The 14198-nt window shown below is 34.7% G+C and overlaps 2 protein-coding genes across 2 annotated transcripts in view; both read left to right on the top strand.

Moving 5' to 3' along the window:
- LOC140855550 (uncharacterized) overlaps positions 1-14198 on the top strand; it is a 100080-nt gene that overhangs the window by 82712 nt on the left and 3170 nt on the right. The gene's annotated exons all lie outside the window — the stretch shown is intronic.
- Positions 7584-14198, top strand: part of LOC140855415 (uncharacterized) — a 6918-nt gene continuing 303 nt past the window's right edge. Inside the window, exons 1-5 of the mRNA XM_073251307.1 lie at positions 7584-7821; positions 9194-9266; positions 9555-9598; positions 13770-13812; positions 14031-14196. Coding sequence (XP_073107408.1) covers positions 7742-7821; positions 9194-9266; positions 9555-9598; positions 13770-13812; positions 14031-14196 — 406 coding nt within the window. The 5' untranslated portion in view covers positions 7584-7741. The remainder of the gene's footprint in view (positions 7822-9193; positions 9267-9554; positions 9599-13769; positions 13813-14030; positions 14197-14198) is intronic.

Here is a 14198-nt window from a genome sequence, read left to right as displayed (position 1 = left end):
ACCATTGTATATGGAGAGGATGCCACAATTTGAATTTAAGCATCGCAATGATAGATTTGTTATGAAGTTGGGAGAGAGTGTTTGTGGATGTAGGGTATAAGATTTAACTGACTTCCCATATTGTTATACTACAGCAGCTATTATATTTGTTAGAAAGGATACATCATACTTTATCAGTGTATGGTATACTAAAAATATATATTTTAGAGTCTATGAGCATATCATTGAGCTGGTCCAAGCATGAAATCTTGTTCAAGGATAGAGTACCCCATTATGTCCCCCCTCCACTAAGGGCTCCTTCAGGTGGATCCAAAAAGGCAACAAGAAAAGAAAAGGATGAGTCAAAGGATTCTAGTAAAATCAGAAGAAGAGGTACATCCATAAGATGTAGAAATTATCAACAATGGGGCCATAATCCAAATATTAATGATGAAAATAATCCAAATATAATATAAAGTACTCCAAACATAGCATAGAAGGGGCTGCTAACAAGTTAAACATAGCATAAAACGGACTGCCAACAAGTTAAATCTAAATACATCATTAGGCTACCAAAATTAAAGTTAAATCCAAATACATCATTAAGTTATATAGTACTTTGAGTAAAAGCCTGCAAAGAGGGTATCCAATATAATAAGAAACACAATACAAGTTAAAGATATCCAGCCACAAGTCCAAAAAGAAAGCCTACAACAAAGACAACTACAACCAGAAGCAGGGTATCATCATATGCACACACATTCATGGGGCTACCAACAAGGTTTTTATCCTCTTTAAACTTATTGTCATCATATTGTTCGAGAGAGTGGTTATTAGGAGCTCGTAGATAGCTCTCAAATGCAGCAATGGTCTCTCATTTAGTTTTAAATTTCTTATATAAGGTATGCTTGTACCCAAAAATTTTTCACTGACACTCAGATCAGAAGTTGTACATCTCCCATGAACATCCCTCGAAAATCACATAGAATCTTTTCGAAGATATCACTACAACTCACTGAATGCCTCTTTGATTTTTTATATTTATGTACAACAGGTATCAAACACATCATACATAATAACACAAACTATGCTCCAATTAATATGCATATGAACTTCATTATATGTCCCCAATGAATTGTACTTTGCTGATTATAAGCAACACATAGCCTATTAGTTATCAAATTGCATAGTTCTTCATCTCTATGGGTTTCATCCTCTCCTACAATCAAATAGGGGTTGACATCATTCTTTTCCTGATCTGTAGGCAAGGGTGCCAATGATATATTGAAATATTTGTCATTGTCTTAGTTGAGTCTTATGAAATTGTGAATGATGCAACAAGCCATAACAATATGCTTCTGTACTTTGAAGGGGTGTGAGATGGAACTTCTCAATATCTTAAATCGTTTCTTTAGAATACCAAAGTCCTTCTTAACATAATTCCACAATGGCACATGTCGATGGTTGTATAGATCTCGAGAATTAGAATATCACTGTGTTTGAGGATTGTTGAAGCTATCTAGGTGGTACCTGTTGCCCCGATAAGGGGCAAAGAACTTATTCGTGTTAGTATATTCTGAGTCAACAAGATAATATTTTTCTGTATCCCACCATACAATGTGAAAATGACTTCAAAAGTTATTAAAATAGGTATAACCCTAAAGTTGAGAGAATATGGATACCTTCTGGCACATTGAACCCTCCTGACTCGACACACCAATGGAGAATCTTCATGTCGGCTGTCGATCCCTCCCATCCAATACAAATAAAAAAGAATGAGTGGTCAAATGAAGCTACAGCCATAATGTTATGGAAAATGGTGTCCTTTCGACTGTGAAAATGAGGTTATTTGCTCTTCTTGATCTGGATAGGTATGTGCATACCATCAACTGAACTGATAACATTCTGTGATGTGATCTAACTATATTAAGACATCAACTATGAAGATGAAAATTAACGACCAAGCTTAAGGAAGTTCGGAGGTACCATAAAATAAAGATAGAAAATGTTTTTCATGGATGCATGGGTGCACACCTACATTCTCATCGGGTTGGACTGTAAACTCTTATTTCAATGAACAGATGGCTTTTAGTACATTGTTAAAATGCCATGATATCATCTTCTCTGAGTGCTAGAAAGTTTCGGTCAAAACTCTATTGATGACATCATGACCTATGCAGTATAGAAAATAGGCTAATTGCTCCTGTGCCGTCACATTGTGGATGCTAACTATTAGACCACATGACACAAGCAACTGCTTTAGCTATAGGAACATTATGTTTGTCATTCTAAAGTGATCGTAATCTCTATCTGGATGGTCACTCAATATGTTTGTTATGAGATTGTGACCCAAGAATGGACAAGTTTGACAAGACATCTTCAAAACTACATTACAATCTTCGACACGAATAATTCTACTACTTATGAGTGTAGTTATCACATCTTGCCAATAATTATCCTCATCAATCAAAAACTCCATTAGCTCATGCAAGGTGTCCATCTAAAAAAAAAAGACAACAGTTTATGATTACACCTATGCAATCAAGCCAATGATCCTATAGGCTGCCTAACATTATATATATTATTTGATTCAAAATGTACACAGGCACATCCCAATAACTTAACAAATATATTCACATGCACAACAACATAAAAAGATGCCTCAAAAACATATCTTCTTTATGGAGATTAAATATAAAGTACAGATCCCAAAACAAGAAGTATATGAAGTACGGATTACATCTATGCAATCAAGTAAATGATCCTACAGGCTGCCAAACTAAATTAATTCCAGCAGTAAGGAAGGCAGGAATGACAGATAGAAAAAAAGTATGAACACAGAACATGTAAATTTCATAAGGCTGCCAATAGGTATACCATTACAATATAATATAAATTATTTCATCCAAAATATACATAGGCGCATCCTAATAACTTAACAAATTTGTTCACATGCACAACATAACAAAAAGCTGCCTTAAAAACATATCTCCTTTATGGAGATTAAATATAAAGCATAGATCCCAAAGAAAAAAGTATATGGAGCACAGATTGCACCTATGCAATCAAGTCAATGGTCCTATGAGCTGCCAAACTAAATTAATTTCAGTAGTAAGTAAGGCAGGAATGATGGATAGAAAAAAAGTATGAATATAGAACATGTAAATATTATAAGGCTGCCAATAGGTATATCATTACAATATAATATAAACTATTTTATCTAAAATGTATACAGGCACATCCTAATAACTTTATAAATGTGTTCACATGCACAACAAAATAAAGGGCTGCCTCAAAAATATATCTCTTTTATGGAGATTAAATATAAAGTCAAGGTCCTAAAATAAAAAGTATATAAAGCACAGATTACAAGTACATCAAATGTGCTTTCAAAATAGACTGTCGAAATATAAAAAATCAACACTATGGCTATAAAAGTCATCAGGATGGGTTGGAGGTACAATTGAGCTTGGTATGAAAGTCTGGGGCTACCATGAGGAGACTAAGTACTACCTTGAGAAGGGCTATCATGAAAGGATTGGGGCCACCTTGATTCATAACATGTATGGGAGGAGGCATGAAAATATTAGGGATAAATACATTTGATCTGAAAGGGGCTATCATGGACGGTGGGACATGGTAGAAGTCAGCCATTTGTCTCTTGAGCCAAGCTTCCAATAATGGCCCCTCATATGCATGAAGAACCATCGATTCGTCTCATATTTAAATGTCTCTCCTGTAGCAAGGATGCATTCATGCATAACATCGGAAAGCCTCTCCAGCTTCGACATGCACTCATCAATGGAATACAATGTATGCCTAACAAGCTTATCCCTCCTAAGAATCTTGTTAGTAATTTCTAATCTCCTTCTCTCTTGATCTATCAAATCTAGGAGAGCATCAGTTATATCAGTATTCATCCTAGTCGTACGTGCCGTAGGAGTCATGAAGCTTGACCTAGACCTCTTTTCGATGGAGGAGGATGGACGTGCATCTGAAAAACACTCGGTGGGTAGTGTCGAAGCACGGGTAGTCAGACTGCTGGGAGGTACATTGGACATACTCTGTTCAGAAAGTTCAAAAGGGCAGATGATGAGATAGAGACTCCACCACTAGGTTGTGAGGGTTGCCCATCGTTAAGATTCAAAGCCTCTAATTCAATCCAATCTATCTCATCCTCAGAGGTGTCATTATCAAAAACCCCGTCAGGAAGGGCAAATGTATCCCCGTGCCTACCATTGGCTGTGTTCTTTGAGAAAAAGATGTCAATGCCATCATAGACAGAAAAAGGCTTGTTCTTAATGCGAGCATACTCTTTGTTTATCTATTATGAATACAAATAAATAAGTATGATCATGTGCTGATATGCTTGCTAGCTATGATATTAATAGCTATCCAGCACTCATCGAGATAACTTCCTTCCACATTTATTCATTGCCAGGGGTAGCCACTTTGAGCATCGGGTCCCATCCCCATCCGAATCGACTTGCTAAGTTAAAATATATGTTGAAGTTCTTCTTTAGGACCTTCAACTGTTTCTTGAGATTTCTATATATGAAGGTCTTCTTAGTTTGCTCATTAAAGGTATTCATCATCTTCTTTCAAATTTTTCGAGAGAAGAAACCATTTTGACAATTGCCTTGGTCATTTTCTTACCTCAGCAAGACAAGCATGACCCAATCAAGGACATCAGTCCAATTTGATGCCCTTCTACATGATGAACCTATCCTCACACGTTCAGAATTATCAGTCGTATGGGCTTTCAATATGTTAGCTATATGAATGCAAACTTTGCAAATACAAGAATAAGGCACAATTGATTGCAACAATGGGTTATCTAATCATGCATACAAAATCCAACGACATTTCTGATTAGAAGACAAATACCAAAAATATCAGACAAATACAAATACAAATATGGCTCAGGACATGCGAAGTTAAAGTCAGTGAAGTATCGCGGCAGCAAGATAAAAAAACTAATTACATAGATAAACTCTTGTCTCCCAGCCATGCTCAATCTTAAGGTAGCCCATCATTATTGTCAAAATAAAATAAAAAAAAATAATATAAAACTTAATATAGATACAAAATAGCATAAACTGGGCTACACTATTTAACAATTTACAATTTGATTGTAAAAGATAAATAATAAATATTTAAGTATAAGCAAAATATTGAAAGTTGGCTCAGGACATGCGAAGTTAAAGTCAGTGGAGTATCGTGGCTACAAGATAAAAAAACTAATTACATAGTTAAACTCTTGTCTCTCAGCCATGCTCAATCTTAAGGCATCCCATCATCATTGCCAAAATAAAATAAAAGAAAAATAATATCAAACTTAGTATAGATACAAAGTAGGTACATAACACAAAAGTTCAAAGTCAAGAAAGAATTAAAATCGTGAAGAAAAAGGAAGCCACCAATAAATTAACAACATAAAAGCCAATGCATTTATAGGCAACATAGCACATTCATAGGTATCATTCACAGACTTAAGATAGCATCCACAGGCAACACCACAAGGCAATGATGATAACAAAATAGCACAACAATCAAAAAAAAATATAAGGCAACATTCACTGGTTTTATTGACAGATATAAGACAGTATCTATTGATAACAAAATAGCATAAGAATCAAAAAGTTTCAAAGCTATATTAAAGGTAGGAGCAGTAGAGCAGAAGAGTCGTCGGAGCAGAGTAGAAATCGAGAGGGACGACAACCATGCGTAGCAGGGAGGAGACCTACTTGCAGAGAGATCGAGAGGGTATGAGGCAAGTGTAGTAACGATCGACGGCCATGAAATTCAAATTGAACGAAGGAGGACACTAGAGCAGCGCAGGGGATGGAGGAGAGGAGGTCTGTGAAGGATTTTAAGCTATCAAGAAGATGAGAGGATGTGAGCAGCGGCTGCGGCGTGAATATGAAGATGTAAAAGAGGGGGTAGATAGGGTTTCACCTCTGTCTTTACCTTTTTGTTAAAATGATGCAAAATACCCCTAAGGGGGCTGAAAATAATAGGACCTAGAATTATCAATTTTATGGTCCATCATGGAATTAGTATTCTAAAATTAGGGAGGGTTGATCGGAATTGCTAAACTAGGATGGCTCACCATCATTTTTTCACCTGTTTGGGCCCTTTGGAGGAATAAGATGGAATAAGCCCTTATTTCATCCAGAATTATTCAACTAAACACTACCTTCGGTATTTGATGCATTTAACAGATACTGATATGGTTTATCAAAAAAAAAAAAAAAAACAGATACTGATGTGGCTTTTATTTTTTTTTCTTGTTCATAAACTTCTAAAAAAAAGGTACGAACATCTCAGGCAACAACACCAGCAATTATACCGTATAGGGGTGTAAGTGGATTGGAGAAAATCTAAAATCCAAACTGATCCAAATCAAACTAGAGGATTGAATCAGATTTTTAGACTTTGGTTTTAGATTTGGAGTCAATTTTTAAAAAATTTGAACTTTGGATTTGGATTTGGATTTAATGTTATAGAATCCAAATCCAATCCAAAGTCCAAACTATTGGTGCAAACTAAATCCAATCCATTCTTCTAATTTGAACTTTTGAATTTCACACACACACATATAAAATAAATTAATATTATAAAATAGTACTAATATAATAATATATAATTTAATATATGTATATGTATATAGTAATTTAATATTGTAATATAATACTTATATAATAATATATATAATATAATTTAATATATACAATATACTTTAGTATAATAATATATATGATTTAATTCTATTAATATGATATGAAAATAGAAAAAGTATCATATATCAATATATAATAATTTTTTTCCAAATATACAATAGAATAAATATACTATAAACTAAAAATAATATAAACTATAACAATAATGTTTATAAAACTTTTAATAAATAATTATACATTTAATTTAACAATATAGTACTAATTAAGAATAACAAAAAAATAATAATTAAATAGAAATTTAATAATAAAAGTAACAAAAACTTTTGAATCCAACTCTTCTTTGGTGTCAAACTAGTAGCCACAAATAGTTATTGATTAATAGGAAGGAGTAGAAAAAAGGAACATATATAATACATAACAAACATGTATCATTATAATTCAATTATGTTATTTTATATAGTAAATAAATGTACTACTGATAATATTTTTGACATAGAAAAAGTAGTGTAACATAAAATTGCTAGTAGTAGTACTAATATACAATATTATCTAGATTGGGATCTTGTTTAGAATCGATGAGAGATCCTCATGAATCAGGATCGAATCATAGAATCTGATCGTAGAATCGTAAGATTTTACAAACTTCAATAACCGTAGAATCTTGATTCTAATAGAATTTATATAATTTATTTTTGAATTATGATCCAAATTACAGTCTAATATATGTAAAAATCTATAAATTCAGTCCAATTTGATTCAAATTTTTTAAATTGAATTGAACTAATTAAATACTTATTCAGTTTTGAAGTCAAATTTTTAAATCTAAAATATTTTAAATTGAAGTTAAATTTAAATATAATTTAATTCAATCCAGCTTATTTATACCCCCGATACCGCATAATCAGCCTGGTCCCAGCCTGGGCTTTCAGCGGCTCAGCCGCTCAAGTAGAGTGCTGGAACGGGTAAAGTAACAGCCCAGGAGAGACACCCAACCCGCTCTATAAATTTCTCGGCTGGGCCACAGGCCGGAAAGAAGCGGCGGCGTTACCTTCGACAGCGAGTCCGTCGAGCAAGGATCGATGGGGGAGCGGCGCTACAGCAAACTTGAAGAAGCCCTCGAGATCAAATCCCTCCGCCGAATCATCAATTCGTACCTGAAGTAATAACTCCAATCTCTGTTCCTCTCGCCTCCTTGCGGATGCTAATGTCTCGATGTTTGCCCCATTTCTGCTAGCTTTCTCGAACAAAATTTTCCTACTGCTTTCTTTTCCCTGTTTCTTACAATTTTGATGTTTCTTGTGATTTTTGTTTCTTCGATTAGCTTATAAGTGGGACATTTTTTGTATCGCCGCTGAAAGGCATGCTGACAAGCATCGGCAATTTTTACTCCAGCTGGGTCTTTTTGATTTTTATTTTTTTTTTGATTCCTCATGGTTTGTAGCATTTAAAGTGGTTACTCTAATCATATCTATTTTGCTGAGCCCTATGATATGAATAGTTTTCCAGTACGTGCCTGGTAACTCGAAGCTTTTTGAGGGTTTGTGCGATGTTGGAATTCGTTTAGACTCATGCTCAAACACCATGACTGCAAGGAGAGGGAGAGTGCATTATCAAGAAATTTGCCAACTTTTCTCACAATTTTGCAGAATGACTCTTGATATCTTCATATGAGCATGATCTAGAAACTCATGATAGTAGTCAAAAGTTGAACATACCTTCAAATATTAGTAAATATTAGATATCCATTTTTTTTAGACCGCCATCCTGTCTAAGTCCTAGGATGTAGTCAGGCAGCTATTACGAAGGACTGGATGGAAAACCAGCCTTTTTTTTTTTCGCAAAATGATGTCATTTTTGTAACCCTGATCTCTCTTCATCTATCATGTTTATGGATCGCAAATTCCTTGTTGTGGTTAATGATTTTTTGTTCTAGTCTTTTTTTGCTTTCTGTTCTGTCATTAATCCTATCTAAATATGTTTTACTTCTAAAAATGTACTTTGAGTAAAGGATAGATAATTCGATTTTGGGAAGAAAATTATATAGTTGTTCCCCCTATTTTTTGTTCTACAAATGTAGACAAGATCTTCCCCTGTATATTGCATGACTCCATACATCATTATCATTATTTGCACATTCAGGATGTTTTTCTGTCGGTTGAAGAAAACGAAATCATATGCTTGCATTACAATATTTATTGTGATTGATGAGCTGTCATCTTCCATGATTATTATGTAGAAGTCTTCTCAATGTCTATTTGTACTCAGTATTCACCAAGATCTTTATAAAAGGAAAAATTGCTATTTGCATAGAAGTTGCTATTTAGTGACATGATGTCAGTTTCTTAAATTTATACGGTTGGTCTCCAGTGGGGCTTTTTTTTTTTTTTTTGTTGTAAAGGTTGTTTTTATTTATGTTCTCCTTTTGTTTTGATGAATATGTAGTGTATTCTTTGGAATATAGTCTTTAAGCATCATCATCTTTATTGATCTCTGTTTCCTTTTTTGCCCCCTTTACTATAACATATTTTCAGTTATCCTGATGCTGCTGAGGCGGATGTTAGAAGATATGAAAGATCATTTAAAAAACTTTCACCTGCCCATAAGGTGAGTGTTTTCCACATCAGATAACTTTGATTTGTCCCCCCTTCAATTTTCCATTAACCTTTGTTGTCCTTTTGTCAGTTTTCCATGGATTAATTAAAGCATTTTACTGCATGAAATAGCGGATATTCTAATCCTACATTGGTTTATTGATGCTGCTATCTTCTGCCACTGGGTTTTTGCATTTTGTTGCATTCATTGTAATCAATCTAGCTGTTGGCAATCATAAGGAGCTGATTCTGTGTTATGTAACTGCAACTATGTATTTATTTTCTCATGCTTGTTATGCAGGGACTTCTCTCTCATCTTCCTTCAAAATTCCGAAGACTTAGATGGTAAGTTAATTTTCAGATTAACATTGTTCATATCATAATCCAGAATCCAATGTGCAAAGAAATTTAATGTGGTGTTTGGTCATTATAACCTTTGTCACAAAAAAGTACAAAAAGATTTTGAAAGAAGCCTGCCAGCTTATCTTCATGGCAGGAATATGTTCACATGCTTTCTAGACTGGTCGCTGTATTGTCTCAATGTGAATTGGAGATTATATACTTAATACAATTGTCAAAATATGAAATGGAGATTACATATGTAATGCCGTGTTTTGGAACTCAAAGACATTCTGTATTTCTAAGTTCGTAAATATCACACAAACTTTTTCTTATCTATTGGTGTTCAGTTTTTATTTTGGAAGGGCATGGATCATTAATGACTAGTTATGCATTTAATGTACATGATCGCTATATCATAGCACTATCAAATCATAAAGTGATCAGTATTGTCTTGTGGATGTGGCTCCCTTTCTCAGGTGGGCTTGGCATTTGGAACTCTAGAGTGGATGTGCATACCTAGGGCACATGTTGGCTTGCCACCATTCAAAGCCAAGGTTTCAAATAGCAGTACCGGGCCTTGTACTGATTTTTGCTGGAACAATACAGTGTTGTGCACTGACACATGGTGTGAGACCGCATCCTGTATTGCCATAGCGTGTATTAGTGACAGAAACATACTAGAATGGTTCTGTACCATTCATAAAGTCCCTTTTGAGTGGTATTTGAAACCTTGATCACAACCTTGTGCTTCAGTGCTTCCTACTAATTGGTGATGGTTTTGTGGTGAAGATAACCAAGAAGTGTAAAATGAGGAAGTGATGGGGATGAAAATGCTTATAATTACAATAAGCTTGTTGAGGTTCTATATCCAAGTTTGTTAAACTAAAGAAAGATGCTCCTTTTGTATTGGAGAGATATGATGTATATTATTTTGTTACTCGCATGAGGATCCCTATTTTCATAGTGTTTTTGTGGAAATTGCTTTTAGGATATTTAGAGTCTAAAAGTAAATGGCTTGAAGGAACTCCTTGGTGGTGTGTTTATGATTATGAGGAAGTAGGTATTTTCAGGGTGGCACCTCTAGATACTGGTTTTGCTTCTCAGTGGGCTGTGTGCGCCCTCATGTTAGGTGATGTAGAAAGAAAAGAAGATTTTGACAAACTGTTAAAAGAGAGAGAAAGTAGATTTGGATAGATGCTGGTTACTCTAGACTTACTAGTTCAATTTATGGTAATAGAGACTCATACATAAGGTGTTGCTTCACTTTATAATTTCTCCAGGAATTTGTTCACGCACCTGCTTCCTTAAGTGTTTCTTGATTGCATACATAAATTAGCTCTTGCACCAAGCTCTGATCTCAGGTAAATAATGTTTGATTTGAGTTTCAATCTGAATAAGTAAATAACATCTGATTCTGGTATTCGTGTGTTTATGTATTATGTATTTGTTAACTATTGCTAATTTTGTTATAATTCTAGACTTCTAGTTGTTCTTCTCACTTCTCTGTTGATTAATTAGCTTTTCATGTTGGTGAATTCATTCATTTAATATGTTGTATATGATTAGTCCACATCCAAGATGAGCCATGGGTTGACAAGGCTCAAGGCTTATAAACTCTTTCTTTAATGCAAGTTAGGGACAAGAGACAAACCCAATGCAATCACCTATAGAGGACACCTATGTTAATAACCCCTCTCCTATAAATTACTTTTAGTTAGATTGCGAAACTTTATATGCCTGGAAAACCCTACAAACTTTATATTTTGCTATATCCTTTTATAAGACCGTGTAGACTTTATATATGATTCTTTTTTATCTAAATTAATATCAATTTCTTAAGCACCAAGTGCAAAATTAGCCACATCAACCCTATGTTTGAATTAACTTGACCGTAGGATCATGATCTTTCAAATCCTTTTTGCTATATATTTATAAAACCATATAAACCATCGATATGATCCTTTCCCATCAGTATCAATATCTTAAATGCCAAGTGCAAAGTTAGCCACATCCACCCATCTTTGAATCAACTTGACTGCAGGATTTTGATCTTTCAAATCTTTAAATTTAGGATCTCTGATATCCATTTAAGTAGGCTGTAAAAATGTAGCTTACAACCTATAGGATGTGAACATGAATGGAACTTCATATATTAGTTGGAGCTTATTAGACACTATGTTTAATGCATGATATATGCATTGCTAGATGAGAGGGCAGGCCTGAGTGTTACACGTTTGAAACATGGAAACAAGCTCTCTGCATGCAGGGGTAAGGCTGCATACATCTGACCCTCCATAGACTCTGTGTGGCAGGATTCTTGTGTATTGAGACGCCCTTTTATATGTATTGTTAGAGGTTTTAAGCTTTGGATCGACTACTTAGAGAGAACCAGAATGTGGCTTCTAATTTGCAAACAAAATTAGGACATGATTAATAATACATAAATGTCTTTGTATCTGGAAGCATGAAGTGGTTCATTCATAATATTAGGTAGCAAGGTTACACAAAGCGTTTGTGCAAGATTTTTTTTTTTTTTTTTAAATAATAGAATGGTTCTATAGTGATAAAAATCGGTCAGGTGAAGGCTGTTGTGGGTATTTGGGGAGTGGAGTGGGTAAAAAGAAGGTGGGGGGGAGGGGGGTTCTGTAATGGTATCAAGAAGTTGGAGGGAAGCAGCCTCCATGCCAATTTGGAACCCAAACAACAATTCTAGCCACTGAACATGCAAAGTTCTTCTTAGGACTTATTGTACATGGAAGATGCGATCCTCTCTCTCTCTCTCTCTTCCCCCTCCCCCCCCCCCCCTTTTTTATGTGGGTAAAGAAGTGGTTATGGTGTAAAGTATGGTCTTTGAGGCTGCTTGAATTTTTGCTCCCATTCTCCTTCCTATGGCATCTAGAGTGTGGAAAACATAAACAATTATAGTCTTATTAGTTTTTTGTCATCCATCCTTCTATTTCTATTTAAGCTTTGAAGGTTATGCTGGTGCCATAGCCTATAGAGATGCATCTATATAGTCTTTTCATGCTCAAATGACTAGATCAAGAACATAATTTAATATTCTAACCAAGGCTTGCCGTATCGATCAGTATCATACCATACCGGTACTGAACTGATATGCTGTACCGTACCATCTCAACACTCCATATGACAAATCTTACCATACTGTAATGCTTACTAACACTGTAATAGGATAATACCCATACAGGGTTTGGTCCCGAGATAGTGAACATTGATCCTAACTATATGAGGTAATCTGCAAAATAAATTAGTTTAGTATTACTTTCTGATTTTGTGGTTCAGCCTGAAATGTAAAGTGTGCATGTTTTTACATTCATACATGTATATATGTCATGCATGTTAAGATAATGAAAGTTGATGTGCAAGAATTTAGTCTTTAGCCACAGCTGGTATCCTTTAACACTTGTGCCCTCATGCTCTTTAGTCATGATGTAACTATTGATGCTGCGGTGGTTCCTCTTCTATTCTTGTGGCTGAGGCAAACATCCATGCTTTAAAACTTTCATCTCACTGATTCAAATTCTTATGGATTGTATCAAAGATCAATTATATTACTTAAAATCAATTATATCACTATTTTTAAGTAAGTTGAAACCGTAGGGAAGTCTAGTTAAAAGCACCTACAACCATCTTGGCTTTTTAAATAACATTATATTTTACAGTTATAGTCATCCATGTTCCTTATGTTAAATTTTGACGTAATCAAAATGATGATATGCATATGCCTTTCATTTAAATGGCATGTGATATGCTTTTTTTTTTTTCATGGGGGCTTGTTATTTTTCCTTTGATACTCATTCGAGCATTAATTCTTCTCCTGATGATGATGCTTTTACTGGATTCTTTAGAACTTATGAGTTGGAAAACTTCGTAAACCGGTAACCCTTGTCCAAGTTGGATGGTTGTAACAATCTGGTATAACATATGCATACATGGAAAAACATGCTATTATTTTGAAATTGACATGCTTCATGATCATTTCTGATCAAGTTTTGTTTAAACTTCTTTTATCATATTACTTGAATTAAACAAGTATGAAGAAAGACTGTCGGTTACATCTTTTACGATGCAGTATCTTTGTGCTTATGCATGTGATATTTCTTGGGGAACATGAACACAGAGGCAGATCTTGACCGGTTGGTTATCTTTGCAGGTGCATATCTGTGAACACACATTTTATTATGAGCATGCTTCAGGTAAATCTTTCTATCATTTTTCCTCTGACTAACCAGACATATTTCATTAACCATGATTGATGTTTATCATCCTCAACTTGAGAGAATATTTGCTAGATTCTGGATGGTTCTCTCGATAAAAGAGCTGTTGGAATCATATTCAAGTACTTACTGAGCTCTGCCAAAGGCTGAAACAGTAACGCTTCCTCTGTGATTATTGCTCCAATATGATTTTACAGGCATTTGAACCTCCTTTTGACATGAGCCAGGATATAGATATTGATGAACATGGGAACTTAAAGAATGTCTCTGAAGATCATATTCAAACAGAAGTCTCTTCCAACTCTCAAGAGAGAGATATTTGTGCAGGGCAACCTGTTTCAGCTGCTGGAAGCATTATTCTGGGC

Source organism: Elaeis guineensis, chromosome 2 (genome assembly GCF_000442705.2).
Source record: "Elaeis guineensis isolate ETL-2024a chromosome 2, EG11, whole genome shotgun sequence".
Lineage (NCBI taxonomy): Eukaryota > Viridiplantae > Streptophyta > Magnoliopsida > Arecales > Arecaceae > Elaeis > Elaeis guineensis.
Note: the sequence above shows the minus strand (reverse complement) of the source record. Positions and strands in the feature narration are given on the sequence as shown.